At 45.5% G+C, this 21,441-nt stretch overlaps 1 protein-coding gene across 10 annotated transcripts in view; it reads left to right on the top strand.

The window, feature by feature from the left end:
- MEGF11 (multiple EGF like domains 11) overlaps positions 1 to 21,441 on the top strand; it is a 418,300-nt gene that overhangs the window by 344,342 nt on the left and 52,517 nt on the right. For all 10 annotated transcript variants that reach the window (XM_083184347.1, XM_083184348.1, XM_083184344.1 and 7 more), the window contains one exon: positions 947 to 1,081. In XM_083184347.1, the coding sequence (XP_083040473.1) occupies positions 947 to 1,081 (135 nt within the window). The remainder of the gene's footprint in view (positions 1 to 946; positions 1,082 to 21,441) is intronic.

The raw sequence follows: 21,441 nt of genomic DNA, 5'->3' as shown, positions 1-21,441 counted from the left end.
CGCTGCGCTCGGCACACTTATTTTATTCTCCCACCACGCCCTAGTAGTGGATGGTAGAGAATGAAATACTGCCTGTCGGCACATGTCGGCTCAAAAACAGTGAAAAACACCATGTCGACCTTTTGTCTGTTGACCTAGACAATGTCGAACTAATGACCTGTCGAACTAACGACCGGTCAAACTAATGACCTGTCAACCTTTTCCTGTGTCGACCTAATGACTGTCTACCATAATGCTGTAGACCAAATTACCGCATCCCAACCCCAGCTGCTTTGTAACTACACATCCCAGCATGCATCCCACAGTGGCAGGACTTGCTGAGATTGGTTTCATAACAGCTGTAGTGCCACAGGTTGCCTATCACACACACTAGTGGTCACGTTACTGTAACAGCTGCAATCACACATTTACCATCACATCACCTCCCATAGCACAGCATGTATCATCATCTATCACACATATTCACTGTCATTCCTAACACATTAATATGAATCCCCTATGTGTCTGTGGACCATTAGGTCAACAGTAATTAGGTCAACAACTATAGGATACATGAAAAAGGTCGACAGGCTTTAGGTCGACATTGACACAAGATCGATACAAGCAAAAGAATAGTTTGACACAAGAAAAGGTCAACAAGAGTTAAAAAAAAACAATTGGTGACAGAATCTGCCGACATGGACACCATATAAGTGTACAGTATTATAATGCCCACATTGGTGGTGATTGTGAAGTTAGAACAAGTCGGTTTAAAAAAAATCATGAAAAACTCATGTAGACCTTTTTTCTTGTGTTGACCACTTTCATGTGTCAACCTATTGGCTGTCAACAAAGTGGTCGACCTATGGACTGTTGACTTAAATACTGTTGACCAATCGACCGGATCCCTCCCCCATATGTTCCCCTCATTACAGCATGTTCTGACTTTTTCCCTGAATCCTTACAGTTTGTTCTTCTGGATCCTTCGGACACCGCTGCAGCCAGACATGTCCCCAATGTACTCACTCTAGCGGCCCTTGTCATCACATATCTGGCCACTGTGACTGCCTGCCAGGATTCTATGGGCCGCTGTGTAACCAAGGTAATAATCTGATGTTCTGTCATGTAACCCACACAGCGGAAATCAGCAGTGACACCATCAGCCTGGTGACACCTGTCTTGTGCGCATTTACAGACTCAGACATTGCACTTAGATACCAATGTATGGTAGCACCAACCAATCAGACTTTGCTTTCATTGCCTATGGTGTCCTGGGCAGATAAAATCTAAGTGCCTATTGGTTGCTATGGTTAGTTCCAATCTGCATGTAAAGTTAGTGAATAATAACCCTGCGTACTTTGCAGAGGATCTCCTCTACTATTACAGCAGAATAAATGGCTTTGTAATGGTGATGGAAATGAGTTAGCTGCTGTATAATATCTGTCTGGGTGCTCGTCCTGTGTGGCTCTGGCTGTTCCCCTCGTATCGGAATGCAGTTAGGACACTCAGCGAGGCAGACGATACAGGAGCGAAGCTTTATCACTGCCAGCAGACGCTGCCTCATTACCTAGATCTCTTTTCTTGGAAGACAAAATCAAACCAGAAAAAAAAATCCTTCACGAGGATGGAGGGCTTCTTATCAGATGGTTTGGGCAGGAGGGGGGGCAGGTGACTAGGATTCAGGAGCTGCAGAGAGGGAGGGGGGCAGCTTGCTAATGTCCCTGTCACACGGCTTGCGGATTACGCTGTCTGGGTGATTGGATGGTCTGTGCAGAGATAAGGTTTTATCACAATGGCATTTTTCTGATGTTTCCTTGTGGGATTCAGTTTTCTGATAATAAACCTGCGACAACCTCCCTCACTGTGTGAAATAATGCAGAAACACATCATCCCAGCGATGTGTCAGGACACCTCCACCCCGAAACATCAACAAGCTGTACTCACTGCCGCCAAGACATTGCACAGAGGGGGGATAATTAGGGGGTGCACCACCCCCTTGTGACAAACTACAGTTCAGCGTTCCCTCTCTGCTTTCCCTGCCATTATATAAAAATAACAGCCGTCAATTAACTAGTGAAATACTCCATCATGCATCTTCAGATTTCCACTATACTCTGTCTGGACCTCACCGCAGAGATTTCAGTCATTTATTTCCCTTCTTATGGCTTATTTTCTACAGATATGTTTTCAAATGAAGCGATGGGGATGTAGAAAACTGCAAACATGACAGAGCCAATCACACTAGCAGCCTAATATAGCAAATCGGTTCCCTGGTGTCTGAGGCTGCCCACTGCCGTTACTCTCTGGTGGAGACAACACCCAGCTAGGTCCATATAGCCTAATCTAGCAAATCGGTTCCCTGGTGTATGAGGCTGCCCACTGCCGTTACTCTCTGGTGGAGACAACACCCAGCTAGGTCCATATAGCCTAATCTAGCAAATCGGTTCCCTGGTGTATGAGGCTGCCCACTGCCGTTACTCTCTGGTGGAGACAACACCCAGCTAGGTCTAAATGTTTGCTCATGTAAAATATGACAAAATTACTGTTGCTCTCTCACATCACTATATAACTGAAGGGCTGACAAGTTTTAGGCTGTAGGTGGACACATGAAAAACGTCAACATGCATTCGGTCGACAGGGTAAAAATGTTGATATGAAAATGATATGACCAGTATCTGGATGTCTATGTCTACGTCAAGTAGGTCGTTATGGACACTGTATAAGTGTACCGCATCCCCTAGCTGCGCCGGGCATGCTTTGGGCACAGTCAGGGCCCCGCCGAGAGGTATGCCAAGCCCCGGTAAAATTGTAAGGGGTGTGGCCAATCATGGGAGACGTGGCCACCTATCACGATTAGTGAAAAACTCATGTCAACATCTTACATGTTGACCTTGTGACTGTTGACCAATAGTGATCGACCTAATGAGTTTCGACCTAATGACCATGTATCAATTGAAGGGATAACAAACTTTAAATAAAAGCCCCGCTAAATATGTATAACTCCCCACATGTGCTGCCATTGTGGACATTTATCTCCACCAAGTCCGTGCTGCCCACATAGGGATCAGATCTGTGACTGCTTTTTAAACGGTTCCATTGGTCAGCCTGAGAGCGACATTCACTAATCACATGCTGAGTGAAAATTTGGATCTCCCACACAGGTCTCTGGAAGATCATGGGCCAGAGGTACTAAGCCAAGAAAAGTGATAAAATGGAGAGTGATAAACCAACAACCAATCAGCTCCTACCTGCCATTTTTCAAACACAGCCTGTAACATGGCAGTGAGCAGCTGATTGGCTGGTGGTTTATCACTCTCTATTTTTAAATTGATTGAAAGGGGTGTCGTGACATCTCTGTGATATTCTTATGGTGCCCATACACTGACATGTTGCAACTGAGTGTGATTCGATACCGCGCTTCGATTTCCCTTGAAGCTTTCCATGCGATAAATCGCATCTGAAGTGAATTCGATGTGCATACAATCATGCAATATATCGCATGCACCATGTGACCTGAAATCAGGTGATGTAACGAGGGCTAGGCTATCTGAGGGTATATAAACTGAAACATCACATTACGATTAAACCCTTTGGGTTTAAAACCACATGCGATCGCACATGCAATGCAATCAATATGTGCAGCACATAATATCTTGAGATGTGAAATTCCACCAGCGTGGCCAAGCATCGCATTGGGGGACACATTTGATTTATCGCACTGATGTGGTTTAAATCAAATGATTGCATGTAATATCGCCCTAGTGTATGGGCACCATTAGATTCACGAGCAGATACATTATCATTATATATAGGATCCATCTGTAATCCCTATATTGTAATAGCAAAGTGGGTAAATCCTTCACCAAGTATATGCGCTAAATAAAAAAATAATCAAACTTCCCTGCACATGAGCCCGTCTCCGGGTTACTTCTTGGGGTAGTTCGATACGGGTAATATGAAAGACAGAAAAACAGACAAAGGGCATTCGCCCTCGTATAATACTGTATGGTACGATGTATCAAAACGATAAATAGGGTTGAGATATATGTTAGCGTAGATATAGGTGTGGATAGTCGGGGGGGTTCCCCCTCTCTATGAACTCACACTCTCAAATATATATACGGGCTTATCATCAGCACAACAGGTTAGAAACTTTTTCCTCTTTTATAGATATTCCAATGTTAACGGGGAGTCCCCCCTTTCAATATACTCACTGTTAGGTGGTATACACACAGCGTGTCACAAGGTCTTTCTCCTGGATATTCGGTTCAAGGAATATTTCCACAAGTAAATGAAGAAAAGTTCTTTATTAGTAGCAAATCAAGTAGATCAGATAAAATAAGCGGGCTGTTCTACCATTCCTGGGATGACAAGTTTCTCAGGGGTCCAGATGGTATCAGTCACGGGGCCCCGTAAGGAAAGGTCCCACTGAGTACTGTCAGATCTCCTGGAATGGGTCCAGCCAACGCTTCCTTAGGTCACTGCCAACGCGTTTCGATCTCACATGGAGATCTTTTTCAAGGTGCCAGTGACTCCTATATGCAGGGTTTAAATACCCCTCCAATAATTGTAATTCCCGACATCTGTGGGAAAGGCTTCCCATGCATAATCATAGCAGTTTGCATTCAGTCCTCTGATATCTCACAGTCTTAAACATGTTCCCGGGCGGAGGGTTCGCCCCCGGAAGTGACGCGTCATATTCGTGACGCCGCACGTTCCCGGAAGTGACGCGCCGGTGTTACAATCTTCATTACAGGCCTGCACACCAGTACAGAGACTCCGTTCCGCCGTCACGGAAATGACGCGATCGCGCGTCCCCTTGTAACTTCTTCCTCCCAGATTGGCGGCCATCTTCCTCCTCCAAGCCGGGATTTCCTATATATAACGGCCATCTTGCTCCTCCAATAGGGTTAAGCTGGATCTTATATCTGTGCGGTGGCCATCTTGCTCCTCTCGGGCACTTTATATCTCATCTTTGAGGCGGACATCTTGCTCCTCCTAATTCATATTTCAAAGGGCTTGTATATGTGACGGATCTTTTAATATATATCCTAGAGAGATAAAAAAATTGACTAAATAGCAGCAACAATACATAAGATTAAAAAAGGGGTAAAAAAATTCATAATAATGGAAATGTAGCAGCATCAAGATATAAATAGCAGCATCCAGGTGAATAAAAACATGAAAGTGGGCTCAGTAAAAATAACCATTATATGCAATGGTGAAATAAAAACATATAAGAACTATGGATATGGATAGATTTTACAGGAACCATTTAATCTCAAAGTCCTGGTTCAATCCTTTAGGTTCCAAAGTGCTAAGTTTAAAAATCAGTTCCATTTCCTTCTTGGCCAGTCTTTTCTGTATGTTCTTGTCCCTTTCTGTGGCTTGAATGAGTTTGATGCCCCAAAATCCCATGATCTCGTTCGTGGAACACTTGTGATGTTTTTTAAAGTGCGCTGCTAAAGGATGGGTCTCCGCCCCTTTTCTGATGTTCCTAAAGTGTTCAGAAATCCGGGTTTTGAGGGGTCTTGTGGTCCTCCCAATGTACCACTTTTCGCATGAACATTTTATAGCATATACGACATTGGCGGTATTGCAGGTCATGAAGTCGGTGATCTTCACTTTTTCTTCATTAATAATGATTTCTTCGGTCTTGGACACTGATGTGTATGGGGTATTTCTGCAATTGATGCAGAGACCGCATCTATAAAAACCTTTGGACCTGTTGTAGCTCATCCTCACCTGATTGCCCATGTGTAGGCTTTTAGTGAGTTTGGTTTTTAGGTTTTCTGATTTTCTATATATATGCTTGGGTTTTGCGGGTAGGAGGTTGCCAATAACAGGGTCTTTCTGGATAATGGACCAATGTTTTTTAAAAATCTTTTCCACCTCATTATGCTGGGAACTGAATTTTGAGATGAAGGCCCACTGGAAGTCCGTATTTTTCTCTCTCTGTTTTGGTTTCGGTTTTAACAGATCGGCCCTATCTGCTGTTATTGCATTATTCAGTCCTTTTTGTACTACTTCTTCTTTATAGCCGCATGCCAAGAAAGATTTTTTCATAATTTGTGCTTGTTCATTAAAAGTCACGGGGTCAGAACAATTCCTCCTCAATCTCTTAAATTGTCCTCCTGGGATACTCGTCAACCAGTTCGAGTGGTGACAACTATCGGCATATATATAGGCCGAAGAGTCAGTCGGTTTTTGGAAAGTTCTTGTGCAGATTTTCCCGTTTTCTATGTAAATAGATAGGTCCAGATAGTTTAAAATGGTTTTATCAATGACATAGCTTAATTTAATATTCAAAGGGTTATCATTGAGATATGTGCAGAATTCGTTAAGCTGTTCCAAGTCTCCTCTCCAAATAAAAATGATGTCATCGATATAACGTGACCAGGACACCAGGTTTGCTTTGAAGGGATGTTCCGCCCAAACATAGTTGTTTTCCCAGCTACCCATGAATAAATTGGCGTAGCTGGGAGCAAACCTGGTGCCCATGGCTGTCCCATTCTTTTGTAAGTAAAAATCACCTTTAAAAATAAAATAATTATGTTTTAAAATGAAATCGATGCCCTTTAAAATGAATTTTTGAAGTTCTTGATTTAGATCAGATGCTGTTAAACAGGTCCTTACGGCTTCAATTCCACTTTCATGTTCAATGATGGTGTAGAGCGAACTGACGTCCGCACTCACCAATATGAAGTTTTCTTCCCACTGTATAGTATCTAAAACGTTTAAAATGTCTCTTGTGTTTTTTAAATGCGACTTATTTTTAAAGACAAGGGGCTGAAGGTAAAAATCTATCATTTCAGATAGATTTGCTGTAAGGGACCCGATCCCAGAAACAATCGGGCGTCCTGGTGGTTTTATAGGGTCTTTATGGACCTTCGGCAGTATGTATATTGCCGGAATTTGGGGGTCCTCTACTTTCAGAAATTTTATTTCTTTAGAATTTAAAATATCTGTAAATTCATTAAGAAGTAGATCCAGACTTATTTTAAAAGCCATTGTGGGGTCCTTCTTTAATTTGATATAAGTCGCTTCATCCTTTAATTGTTTGAACACTTCCTCTTCATAGGCGTCCACGTTTAAAATGACCACCCCCCCCCCCTTATCCGCCGGTTTTATGATTATTGAGTCATTTTTCTTTAAACCGTCGAGGGCTTTTCTTTCCTTATAGGTGAGATTATGGTTGATTTTGGTTTTTATTTTCCTAATATCTTCCATGACCTGAACTGCGAACGTCTCTATGAAATTTCCCTTGAGATGGACTGGAAAAAATGTAGATTTGGGGCGAAATAGGGAAGTTGTCCCCTCCTCCATTTCCTCTTCTGTCTCCTTGGTTAGGAAAAACTTCTTTACAGTGAGTTTCCTCACGTATTTTTGAATGTCCACATAAAGCTCGAATTCATTAATTTTGTTCGATGGGGCATATTTCATTCCCCTTTCTAAAATCTTTCTTTCTTGCTCATTCAGGATGTGAGAACTTAAATTGAAAATCTTCACCTTCCCTTCACTATTTCTTAAGTGGTTCTGATGTGTTTCATCTCTTATTTCTTGTCTTTCTATAGTGGGTGCTTTGTTTCTCTTTTTCTTTCTTTTTTGTATGGTTCTTCCTCTTTTCCCTCCTCTCGTTCCTCTTTTGGTGGGTTTCCTTACCTCCGATGGTTGTGGGGTCTCTCCTCGCCTAAAAAAGGTCTCCTTGGTGTGTTATCTAGGTTCCTCAGGTCCTCAAATCTATTTGAGGTGTGTAATGGACTCCTTGATTCTCTTCCTCGATGGTGTGAGGGACTTCTCCGTCTATAGTCATTATGGTTTCTGTTTTCCCTGGGTCTATGATACCGATCATCATCAAGTTTTTTGTTGTTGTTCCTCCAATTGTTTTGATATCTGTTCGGGTTTCTTCTCCAGACTGGTTCTTCTCGTCTCTCGTTATATGTTCTGTTTTCATTGAACCTCGATCTGACCTCCATTTTATTTTTCCTCTCGAATCTGGGTCGAGTCGGTGTTTGGTCTCTTCTTATTGGGGTTCCTCTTCTGTACCTTTTAGTTGTTTCTACGGGTGTCCCATGTGGAGTTCCTGGTGTTATGGTTTCTTCATTTTCCTTATTTTTTTTGTCCCTCATGAATTTCCTGATTTTCTTTTCTTTTAGGATTTGTTCTGCTTTTTTAAGGCGGATTCCTATGGTTTCTTCTAATTCTATATATTCCTTCATGTTGCTAAACGGGGATATGAGTTTTTTATTTGATTCAATTTTCTTTTCAATTTCTTTAAGTTCCTTAAGGCGTTCTTTAATTATCAGATTCATGAGGGAGAAGGAACATCCCTCAGTGATATTTTTCCAATCTGATAAAAAGTCTTCTGATGCCGTTGTAAAGGAGGCTTTTTTGTCGATGACAAGTCCTTTTGGAACCATTTTGCTGACTAAATATTTCTCCAAAGTCGCTACTTCCCACCAAAGGCGGCTCTCTTTAAGTAGATCTTTTTCCAAATTTTTCATTATATTTTCAAGGTTCTCATCAAGGACGTCTATATTTTCTTCTATTAGATCAAATAGTGATTCTAACTTTGAAGAACGGTTTTCTCTTAGCGAAAACATGATGCAGCAGAAGGAATCCCCACCAGAGTGTATTAGTGATACTGTAGGGAGGAGAGTTTGGAGGAATTCCTATTGCGCAAAATAGCAGCAAGTTATGGTGAGGGTTTTTAGGAGGAAGCACCAGACCTCCCGTGGATAGAGAAATAGCAAAGTGGGTAAATCCTTCACCAAGTATATGCGCTAAATAAAAAAATAATCAAACTTCCCTGCACATGAGCCCGTCTCCGGGTTACTTCTTGGGGTAGTTCGATACGGGTAATATGAAAGACAGAAAAACAGACAAAGGGCATTCGCCCTCGTATAATACTGTATGGTACGATGTATCAAAACGATAAATAGGGTTGAGATATATGTTAGCGTAGATATAGGTGTGGATAGTCGGGGGGGTTCCCCCTCTCTATGAACTCACACTCTCAAATATATATACGGGCTTATCATCAGCACAACAGGTTAGAAACTTTTTCCTCTTTTATAGATATTCCAATGTTAACGGGGAGTCCCCCCTTTCAATATACTCACTGTTAGGTGGTATACACACAGCGTGTCACAAGGTCTTTCTCCTGGATATTCGGTTCAAGGAATATTTCCACAAGTAAATGAAGAAAAGTTCTTTATTAGTAGCAAATCAAGTAGATCAGATAAAATAAGCGGGCTGTTCTACCATTCCTGGGATGACAAGTTTCTCAGGGGTCCAGATGGTATCAGTCACGGGGCCCCGTAAGGAAAGGTCCCACTGAGTACTGTCAGATCTCCTGGAATGGGTCCAGCCAACGCTTCCTTAGGTCACTGCCAACGCGTTTCGATCTCACATGGAGATCTTTTTCAAGGTGCCAGTGACTCCTATATGCAGGGTTTAAATACCCCTCCAATAATTGTAATTCCCGACATCTGTGGGAAAGGCTTCCCATGCATAATCATAGCAGTTTGCATTCAGTCCTCTGATATCTCACAGTCTTAAACATGTTCCCGGGCGGAGGGTTCGCCCCCGGAAGTGACGCGTCATATTCGTGACGCCGCACGTTCCCGGAAGTGACGCGCCGGTGTTACAATCTTCATTACAGGCCTGCACACCAGTACAGAGACTCCGTTCCGCCGTCACGGAAATGACGCGATCGCGCGTCCCCTTGTAACTTCTTCCTCCCAGATTGGCGGCCATCTTCCTCCTCCAAGCCGGGATTTCCTATATATAACGGCCATCTTGCTCCTCCAATAGGGTTAAGCTGGATCTTATATCTGTGCGGTGGCCATCTTGCTCCTCTCGGGCACTTTATATCTCATCTTTGAGGCGGACATCTTGCTCCTCCTAATTCATATTTCAAAGGGCTTGTATATGTGACGGATCTTTTAATATATATCCTAGAGAGATAAAAAAATTGACTAAATAGCAGCAACAATACATAAGATTAAAAAAGGGGTAAAAAAATTCATAATAATGGAAATGTAGCAGCATCAAGATATAAATAGCAGCATCCAGGTGAATAAAAACATGAAAGTGGGCTCAGTAAAAATAACCATTATATGCAATGGTGAAATAAAAACATATAAGAACTATGGATATGGATAGATTTTACAGGAACCATTTAATCTCAAAGTCCTGGTTCAATCCTTTAGGTTCCAAAGTGCTAAGTTTAAAAATCAGTTCCATTTCCTTCTTGGCCAGTCTTTTCTGTATGTTCTTGTCCCTTTCTGTGGCTTGAATGAGTTTGATGCCCCAAAATCCCATGATCTCGTTCGTGGAACACTTGTGATGTTTTTTAAAGTGCACAAGAACTTTCCAAAAACCGACTGACTCTTCGGCCTATATATATGCCTATATATATGCCGATAGTTGTCACCACTCGAACTGGTTGACGAGTATCCCAGGAGGACAATTTAAGAGATTGAGGAGGAATTGTTCTGACCCCGTGACTTTTAATGAACAAGCACAAATTATGAAAAAATCTTTCTTGGCATGCGGCTATAAAGAAGAAGTAGTACAAAAAGGACTGAATAATGCAATAACAGCAGATAGGGCCGATCTGTTAAAACCGAAACCAAAACAGAGAGAGAAAAATACGGACTTCCAGTGGGCCTTCATCTCAAAATTCAGTTCCCAGCATAATGAGGTGGAAAAGATTTTTAAAAAACATTGGTCCATTATCCAGAAAGACCCTGTTATTGGCAACCTCCTACCCGCAAAACCCAAGCATATATATAGAAAATCAGAAAACCTAAAAACCAAACTCACTAAAAGCCTACACATGGGCAATCAGGTGAGGATGAGCTACAACAGGTCCAAAGGTTTTTATAGATGCGGTCTCTGCATCAATTGCAGAAATACCCCATACACATCAGTGTCCAAGACCGAAGAAATCATTATTAATGAAGAAAAAGTGAAGATCACCGACTTCATGACCTGCAATACCGCCAATGTCGTATATGCTATAAAATGTTCATGCGAAAAGTGGTACATTGGGAGGACCACAAGACCCCTCAAAACCCGGATTTCTGAACACTTTAGGAACATCAGAAAAGGGGCGGAGACCCATCCTTTAGCAGCGCACTTTAAAAAACATCACAAGTGTTCCACGAACGAGATCATGGGATTTTGGGGCATCAAACTCATTCAAGCCACAGAAAGGGACAAGAACATACAGAAAAGACTGGCCAAGAAGGAAATGGAACTGATTTTTAAACTTAGCACTTTGGAACCTAAAGGATTGAACCAGGACTTTGAGATTAAATGGTTCCTGTAAAATCTATCCATATCCATAGTTCTTATATGTTTTTATTTCACCATTGCATATAATGGTTATTTTTACTGAGCCCACTTTCATGTTTTTATTCACCTGGATGCTGCTATTTATATCTTGATGCTGCTACATTTCCATTATTATGGATTGTTGCTGCTATTTAGTCAATTTTTTTATCTCTCTAGGATATATATTAAAAGATCCGTCACATATACAAGCCCTTTGAAATATGAATTAGGAGGAGCAAGATGTCCGCCTCAAAGATGAGATATAAAGTGCCCGAGAGGAGCAAGATGGCCACCGCACAGATATAAGATCCAGCTTAACCCTATTGGAGGAGCAAGATGGCCGTTATATATAGGAAATCCCGGCTTGGAGGAGGAAGATGGCCGCCAATCTGGGAGGAAGAAGTTACAAGGGGACGCGCGATCGCGTCATTTCCGTGACGGCGGAACGGAGTCTCTGTACTGGTGTGCAGGCCTGTAATGAAGATTGTAACACCGGCGCGTCACTTCCGGGAACGTGCGGCGTCACGAATATGACGCGTCACTTCCGGGGGCGAACCCTCCGCCCGGGAACATGTTTAAGACTGTGAGATATCAGAGGACTGAATGCAAACTGCTATGATTATGCATGGGAAGCCTTTCCCACAGATGTCGGGAATTACAATTATTGGAGGGGTATTTAAACCCTGCATATAGGAGTCACTGGCACCTTGAAAAAGATCTCCATGTGAGATCGAAACGCGTTGGCAGTGACCTAAGGAAGCGTTGGCTGGACCCATTCCAGGAGATCTGACAGTACTCAGTGGGACCTTTCCTTACGGGGCCCCGTGACTGATACCATCTGGACCCCTGAGAAACTTGTCATCCCAGGAATGGTAGAACAGCCCGCTTATTTTATCTGATCTACTTGATTTGCTACTAATAAAGAACTTTTCTTCATTTACTTGTGGAAATATTCCTTGAACCGAATATCCAGGAGAAAGACCTTGTGACACGCTGTGTGTATACCACCTAACAGTGAGTATATTGAAAGGGGGGACTCCCCGTTAACATTGGAATATCTATAAAAGAGGAAAAAGTTTCTAACCTGTTGTGCTGATGATAAGCCCGTATATATATTTGAGAGTGTGAGTTCATAGAGAGGGGGAACCCCCCCGACTATCCACACCTATATCTACGCTAACATATATCTCAACCCTATTTATCGTTTTGATACATCGTACCATACAGTATTATACGAGGGCGAATGCCCTTTGTCTGTTTTTCTGTCTTTCATATTACCCGTATCGAACTACCCCAAGAAGTAACCCGGAGACGGGCTCATGTGCAGGGAAGTTTGATTATTTTTTTATTTAGCGCATATACTTGGTGAAGGATTTACCCACTTTGCTATTTCTCTATCCACGGGAGGTCTGGTGCTTCCTCCTAAAAACCCTCACCATAACTTGCTGCTATTTTGCGCAATAGGAATTCCTCCAAACTCTCCTCCCTACAATCCCTATATTGTGACTGGTGCTGCAGCAGCATCATGACACATAGACAGCTGTAACGGAATCAGTCCTGCACTAGAGTATAAACCAGGCCCTTTGTACGCAAACAGCAGATTAGAGATGCTGCTGTCGGCATCCCTGTACCATTTACAGTGGCTGCGGCATTAACATAAATTTGCAGTAGTGTACCAACGTGCGCTTGCTACTGAACAGCGCCCACTGAATCAGGCCAAGAGCCCCCAGCTCTGACATCCTTCTTGCCATGAAAAAATGCCAGTAGAAAAATCTGTTTTCTAAGTTATAAACGTCAACTTCACTTTCTAAAAAAAAAATTTTTGTATTGCTGTGAATGCTAAATTCAAGTCTGTAGGGACTATTGAAGGACTGAAGGGTGTTCTGAAATGTTCTACAATCTACAAAGAAGCAATGCTGGCAGTGAAGGACCCCTTTACCGCCCCTGTCAGACATACCACATGGGAGTTTTGACAGGTGGTTTCAGGTAAAACATCTCCTCAGCTCACTGTAGTTTGTGCTGGGCTCAGGGTGATCACTGCGGGGGTAAATTCAAATAAAACTATTGCAATATCCAGGCTGCAAAAGCAGCCTAACGGGAAACTAAAGCGATGTCATGTGGGCACTCTGCCCCGCAGGATTATAGATGGAAGAGAATAAAATATTTGAAACTATTTCAAGAACCATCATCCTAAAGGAAGATCTATACCCCATGGTCCAGTGTCTTCCCATTGGGACAGTAGAAAAAAAGAGTTTTCTACTTCAGAAGGAAATTCTCATTGGTTCTACAGTAGCATTAACATTATAAAGGGACATCAGATGTTTGAGTTTGCATTTATTATAATATAAATATTTTTTCAGTGTCTGAGGTTTGTTTTCTATGACATAAGTGTGGCTCCACAAGCTCCCAACAACCATGATTATGCTGGCACTTTTAGTTCCACAAGTGTAAGCAAGCCTAGTCAATCACTGCCAGTGGTTGCTTAGAGTTATAGTTCCACAATAGTGTATTTGTATTAGTAGCAGCAGCAGCGGTAGTATTGATTTGGTATTTACCACTCAAGGAGGTGGGGACAAGAGCTCTAGTTCTATTCGAAATGGGGTGGTTGACTCTATTTATTGATTGCTCTCATTTGTTTGTTTGTGGTGGTTCCCCCTTTAGAACTAGTTCCTACTATGATAGGGGAACCCAAATAAAATGCATGGGTCAAGGAAATGAATGGGAAAAGATGTCTGTAAGAAGTATCAATTTTTCTCTTTCAATGGTCCTGGTGACACAGCTCAACATTGGGATGTAGGAGGGTCCTGTCACGATCCGAGCTGTCAGACAGACTTTCTTACCGGCTAAGTGCCTCCGCAGGTTCAGCTTGCGGTCCAGACGTCATCCCTGCCGGCGTCCTGTCTGCCGTGCGGCATCACCGCTGCCATCCTCCAGTCCTCTCAGCGCTGCTGAGTCTGCGGCTGCGCGGCGCACCGCTCTCCTGTCTCCCAGTGACAGTCCCCAGTGCACGGCAATCCACCTGTCCGCCGCCATTGCTCCCAGTATCCAGCATGGTGTGCACAAACACACTTTCCCGCCATAGCAGACATGGGGGCTGCCATGTTCTTCCCAGTCACATGTCTGTGCTGTCCAATCCTGTTGGTTCTGATCTCCCTGTCATACTTCCTCGGCCAATCCTGACCACCCAGTGGGGATAAGTATGCTGGGAGCTCTCAGAACTATTGCTAGTGCTTCAGTTGTCTCCAGTGTATGGTCAGCTGTCCTTGTCTCCGTGCAAGTGTATTTCCTGCTGGTGTTGTCTTCTCTGCTGCAGTATATTCCAGGCATTCCATCTCCTGTGAAGTCCAGGTTATTACATCACCTGTGTTCCTGCTTCGACATCCCAGCGATCAAGCCTAGCTCCGGGACTCTGGTCCTTCCGATGTTCTAACATCGCCCACCATCGATGCTCCGACATCATCTGTAAGTCCGATACTCCGGATCTCCAGCTTCCAAGCTTCCGTCCGTCATTCCGGACCCACAGTCTCCTATCCGATGTTTCATCATCGTTCACCATCGATGTTCTATCATCATCCATAAGTCCGATACTCCGGATCTCCATCCTCCAGTTCCCGTCCGTCATCCCGGACCTACAGTCTACCATTCCGTATCCGATGTTCCACCATCGATTCCACATCATCCATCTGTAAAGTATTGCTATCTGTACAGACTGTATAACATCTCCTGCATACTTTACTGCCTGTTTATATATACAACCATCTGCTAAATAAAACTCGGTTGTATTTTACCACTGACTGTTTATTGGCTTCGGGTGCACTGTCGCGCATCCCATGCGCAAGGGTCCTCTCCAACCTCCCCGGTTCAGGTACCGGTCCAGGTCCCCACCAGAGGTCTCAGTCTCGTCGACTCAGACCCCTGGTGTGACAGTAAGCACTAGCCAAATGGATCCAGCCGCAAACCAAGCATCACCACCCAGCCCTGTACAGCAACTGGCTGTTCGCTTGGATCAGCAAGAGGCTGCGCAGAGCCAAGTGATTCATTGTCTGCAAGATCTGTCTTCCCGGCTGGATAAACTACAGACCACTCTCAGTGGCCCTGAGCCTGTCAGTGAACTTCCAAGTCCAGTTCATCCTCCTGTAATGGCTGCCGCACCTCGCCTTCATCTGTCTGTCCCAACTAAGTATGATGGGAACCCCAAGACCTGCCGAGGTTTTCTCAATCAGTGTGAGATCCACTTTGAGCTGCAACCCAGCAACTTCCCTACTGAAAGGGTCAAGATCGCCTACATCATCTCCCTCCTGTGTGGAGCAGCGTTAGAATGGGCGTCCCCTTTATGGGAAAGATCTGATGCCATCTTGTCAAACTACAAGGACTTTGTGTCAACATTCCGGCGCATCTTCGATGAGCCTGGGCGATCAGCATCCGCCTCCACTGAACTCCTCCGTCTCAGACAGGGATCCCGCTCCGTCAGGCAATATCTGGTCCAATTCCAGATTCTGGCGTCTGAACTCTCCTGGTGTGATGGGGCCTTATACGCAGCTTTCTGGCATGGTCTATCCGACCGTATTAAGGATGAATTCGCTACCAGAGACTTACCCTCAGGTCTAGATGACCTTATATCATTATGTATCAAAGTAGACCTACGCTTTCGAGAAAGGGCTGTAGAACGTCACAAGAGCGCTCCAGTTAAAGTGCCAACTCCTCCGCCTTCTTTACCTGCTGCTCCCGTGGCTCATTCCAAAGAAGAACCAATGGAGATAAACCGCTTCCGTTTGTCCCCAGGAGAACGACGACGTCGTCGGTTGGCACAGCTCTGTCTGTATTGTGCCGATCCTGCACATCAAATTTCTGCATGCCCAAAGCGTCAGGAAAACTCCTCCTCCTAGCCCGTCAAGGAGAGGGTAGGCTAGGAGTAATTAAGTCCTCTCCATCAGCAACTGATTGCGTCCTTCCAGTTTCCCTACAAGTTGGTCAGCATTTCAAGACTGTCTCCGCACTTCTTGATTCCGGTGCCGCTGGCAACTTCGTCACTGCAGAACTGGTCCGCAAGTGGGGGTTGCCCACTGAAAGTCTTTCCAAGACTGTCTTCCTTACTGCTGTGGATGGCAGTAGGATTCCTGATGCGACAGTCTCCCGCAGAACTTTGCCACTTACAGTGAAAGTGGGAGTCCTGCACACTGAACTTTTGTCCTTCCTGGTTTTACCCCGAGCTCATGCTCTGGTTCTGGGTTTACCCTGGCTCCGTCTTCACAATCCTCGTCTTGATTGGAAGACATCCGAAATCCTTTCCTGGGATCCTTCCTGCTCCGGTACCTGTCTCCAAAAGGTACTGCCAGCTCGTCATTCTTCAGCCGATGCAGCAGACCTTCCGCCTCTTCCCTACCAAGAGTACTCAGATGTATTCAGCAAGTCTGGCGCTGATATTCTACCTCCTCACAGACCGTGGGATTGCCCTATCGACCTTATCCCAGGCAAAGAACCACCCAGAGGTAGAACCTATCCTCTCTCTCTTCCAGAGACTCATGACCGACTACATCAAGGAAAATCTGCCAAAGGGATTCATCCGTCCTTCGACTTCTCCTGCTGGCGCAGGATTCTTTTTCGTAAAGAAGAAGGATGGAGGCCTACGTCCCTGCATTGATTATCGCGGCCTCAATGACATCACAGTAAAGAACCGATATCCGTTGCCCCTCATCACCGAGCTGTTTGACCGTGTCAGCGGTGCAACCATCTTCACGAAACTCGACCTGAGGGGCGCATATAATCTCATCCGCATACGAGAGGGCGACGAGTGGAAGACGGCGTTTAATACCAGAGACGGCCACTATGAGTACCTCGTCATGCCCTTTGGGCTCAGCAATGCCCCAGCCGTGTTCCAGCACTATGTCAATGAGATTTTTCGGGACATTCTGTATCGACATGTAGTTGTATATCTCGATGACATTTTAATCTACGCCAATAACATCACAGAACATCGTTATTGGGTCAAAGAGGTTCTGTCCCGGCTGCGAGCTAATCATCTCTACTGCAAACTGGAGAAGTGTGTCTTCGAGGTGAAGTCTATACCCTTCCTAGGGTACATTGTCTCCGGTTCTGGTCTTCAAATGGACCCAGGAAAACTGCAGGCCATCCAAGATTGGCCAATTCCCTCTTCGCTGAAAGGTATTCAACGTTTCCTGGGTTTTGCCAATTATTACAGAAAATTCATTCGTAACTTCTCTTCTATTGTGGCTCCCATCACTGCCTTAACGAAAAAGGGGTCTAATCCAGCGAAGTGGCCGGCGGAAGCCATCGAAGCCTTCCATCTGTTGAAGCAGAGGTTCACTTCAGCTCCTGTTTTAAGACAACCTGATACCACCTTGCCCTTTATTCTCGAGGTTGATGCCTCCTCCGTGGGTGTTGGGGCAGTCCTCTCGCAGAAAGCGCCCGATGGACGTCTTCATCCCTGTGGGTTCTACTCCCGTAAGTTCCTGCCTGCAGAGCGTAATTATGCCATCGGTGACCAAGAGCTTCTCGCCATCAAGTTGGCATTAGAAGAATGGAGATATCTTCTAGAGGGCGCTGTCCGTGAGATCACAATTATCACAGACCACAAGAATCTTCTGTATCTCAAGTCTGCTCAATGTTTAAACCCCCGTCAAGCCAGATGGACACTTTTCTTTTCCAGGTTTCGTTTCAAGCTGTCATTCTGTCCAGGGACACAAAACCGAAAAGCTGATGCCCTTTCCCGCTCATGGGAGCAAGATAGTGAGTCTAAGTCCACACATCAACACTTCATTATTGATCCAGTGGCCTTCTCCGCAACGGGAGTTTCTAATCTCACGCCCCCTACAGGGAAAAGATTTGTAAAGCCAGCTCTAAGAAAGAAGTTGCTTTGTTGGGCACATTCTTCAAAATTCGCTGGCCATGCAGGCATTCAGAAAACTTACGAGTTTATCACCAGGTCCTACTGGTGGCCGTCCCTCAAACAGGATGTACAGGACTTTGTATCCTCTTGTGCTAAATGTGCTCAGCACAAGACCAGTCGTCCGACTCCTCCTGGGCAATTGATGCCACTGTCAGTGCCACATCGTCCTTGGACGCATATTTCTATGGACTTTGTAACTGATCTTCCAGAGTCTGACAAGTTCACCACCATCTGGGTGATTGTTGACCGGTTCACCAAGATGGCTCACTTCGTTCCCCTCACCGGTCTTCCGTCAGCTTCCAAGCTGTCCCAGCTCTTCATTAAAGAGCTATTCAAGCTTCATGGACTGCCTCTTGAAATCATCTCCGATAGAGGAGTCCAATTCGTAGCCAAATTCTGGCGAAGCCTGTGCTCCCTGCTTCAAATCAAGCTAAAGTTTTCCACAGCCTATCACCCTCAAACAAATGGCCAAACGGAGAGGGTGAATCAGGACCTTGAAGCATTTCTTCGCACATATGTCTCTTCTTCCCAAGATGACTGGGCTCAACTCCTTCCATGGGCAGAGTTCTGCCATAATAACCAATATCATTCTTCATCAAATGTCACTCCATTTCTTGCCAACTATGGGTTTCATCCTCGAGTTCCTGACTTCACTCTGCAACCTGTGTCCTCTGTTCCAGCGGTCGACACGACCATCCGGCAATTCGTCAAATCCTGGAAGCTCATTCGTTCTTCACTCCTGAAGGCTTCAAGCAGGTACAAAAAATTTGCCGACAGAAAACGCAGAGCTGTACCAGCCCTCCGTCCAGGAGATCATGTCTGGTTGTCAACCAAGAATCTCCGATTGAGAGTGCCATCGATGAAGTTCGCTCCCCGATATATTGGCCCTTTCCCAGTTGAGCGAGTCGTCAATCCTGTAGCTTACAAGCTCAAGTTGCCGCCCTATTTGAAAGTGCCAGCTACATTCCACATTTCGCTGCTCAAGCCGCTGGTTCTGAATCGCTTTTATTCCAAGCTCCCCAAGGCTCCTAAGGTTTGCACCCAGCGTGGAACAGAATATGAGGTCAGTAAAATCTTGGACTCTCGCATCCGATATGGTCGTCTGCAATATCTGATCGATTGGAAGGGCTACGGCCCCGAAGAGCGATCATGGACCAATGCAATCGATGTCCATGCTCCCAGACTCATCCGGGCGTTCCACTCCAAGTTTCCCCGCAAGCCTAAAAGGTGTCCTGGGGCCACCCTTAAAGGGGGGGGTGCTGTCACGATCCGAGCTGTCAGACAGACTTTCTTACCGGCTAAGTGCCTCCGCAGGTTCAGCTTGCGGTCCAGACGTCATCCCTGCCGGCGTCCTGTCTGCCGTGCGCCATCACCGCTGCCATCCTCCAGTCCTCTCAGCGCTGCTGAGTCCGCGGCTGCGCGGCGCACCGCTCTCCTGTCTCCCAGTGACAGTCCCCAGTGCACGGCAATCCACCTGTCCGCCGCCATTGCTCCCAGTATCCAGCATGGTGTGCACAAACACACTTTCCCGCCATAGCAGACATGGGGGCTGCCATGTTCTTCCCAGTCACATGTCTGTGCTGTCCAATCCTGTTGGTTCTGATCTCCCTGTCATACTTCCTCGGCCAATCCTGGCCACCCAGTGGGGATAAGTATGCTGGGAGCTCTCAGAACCATTGCTAGTGCTTCAGTTGTCTCCAGTGTATGGTCAGCTGTCCTTGTCTCCGTGCAAGTGTATTTCCTGCTGGTGTTGTCTTCTCTGCTGCAGTATATTCCAGGCATTCCATCTCCTGTGAAGTCCAGGTTATTACATCACCTGTGTTCCTGCTTCGACATCCCAGCGATCAAGCCTAGCTCCGGGACTCTGGTCCTTCCGATGTTCTAACATCGCCCACCATCGATGCTCCGACATCATCTGTAAGTCCGATACTCCGGATCTCCAGCTTCCAAGCTTCCGTCCGTCATTCCGGACCCACAGTCTCCTATCCGATGTTTCATCATCGTTCACCATCGATGTTCTATCATCATCCATAAGTCCGATACTCCGGATCTCCATCCTCCAGTTCCCGTCCGTCATCCCGGACCTACAGTCTACCATTCCGTATCCGATGTTCCACCATCGATTCCACATCATCCATCTGTAAAGTATTGCTATCTGTACAGACTGTATAACATCTCCTGCATACTTTACTGCCTGTTTATATATACAACCATCTGCTAAATAAAACTCGGTTGTATTTTACCACTGACTGTTTATTGGCTTCGGGTGCACTGTCGCGCATCCCATGCGCAAGGGTCCTCTCCAACCTCCCCGGTTCAGGTACCGGTCCAGGTCCCCACCAGAGGTCTCAGTCTCGTCGACTCAGACCCCTGGTGTGACAGGTCCGTAGGAGCCAGGCACCTATCCTAAAGCTTTAGAGGGTAGGCTCCTCCCCTTCTGCATCCCAGACTCTCCAGTTCGTGTTAGGTGCCCACTGGAGTGGGTGCTATTCTAAAGGGCTGCGGGAGCAGCCGAAGGATTAGAGTAGTTAGGGGTTTTTATTATTTTATTAACTTTTCACTCTAGCTAGGTAGGCACAGTGTGAGGATTCTCATTAGTGAATCCTCACACTGCTAGCGCAGCAGGAGCTGACAGAAGCGTGTCCTGTCAGCTCGCTGTGCACAGGGGAGACGCTGTCTGGCCTCCCTGTGCAGCGCTTACAGCTTCTTTTAAGAAGCTGCCTGGGCTCCGGAGCGCTCTGAAACCGGCTTCACGCTAGGTGGGGATCATGGGGGACAGGCGCTCCGTGATGGCGGCGGCCATTTTCTGCGGAGCTTACACACTGAGCTCCTATATGAGAGGACAGCAGTGTGTTACAGGCATGTTCCAAGTGGTCCCCAGCTGAGGGGGAGATACTGGAACTAGGAGATCCTACTAAGGGAGCGGCTGTCTGGGGGTGGTTGGCGCCAAAAGTCACGGACCCCGCAGCAGCAGGGACTTGGTCTCTTCCCTCACTCTGTTTTGGCGCCATTCGGAACGCTTGCAGCGGAGCTGAGCTGGCTGACAGATCCTGACAGAGTGATTGGATTTCCTGGGCATCGCTTTCCCTATTCTGAAGACTACAGACAGCTAAGTGACTGACTGAGTACATTGGCTTGGTGTAAACGCCTGTACATTTTGCGCTGTGACTGTGTTATTTGTGAACATCATGTCTGTGCATCAGTCTGTGGTT

Source organism: Crinia signifera, chromosome 4, assembly GCF_055691185.1.
Source record: "Crinia signifera chromosome 4, ASM5569118v1, whole genome shotgun sequence".
NCBI classification, from domain to species: domain Eukaryota; kingdom Metazoa; phylum Chordata; class Amphibia; order Anura; family Myobatrachidae; genus Crinia; species Crinia signifera.
Note: the sequence above shows the minus strand (reverse complement) of the source record. Positions and strands in the feature narration are given on the sequence as shown.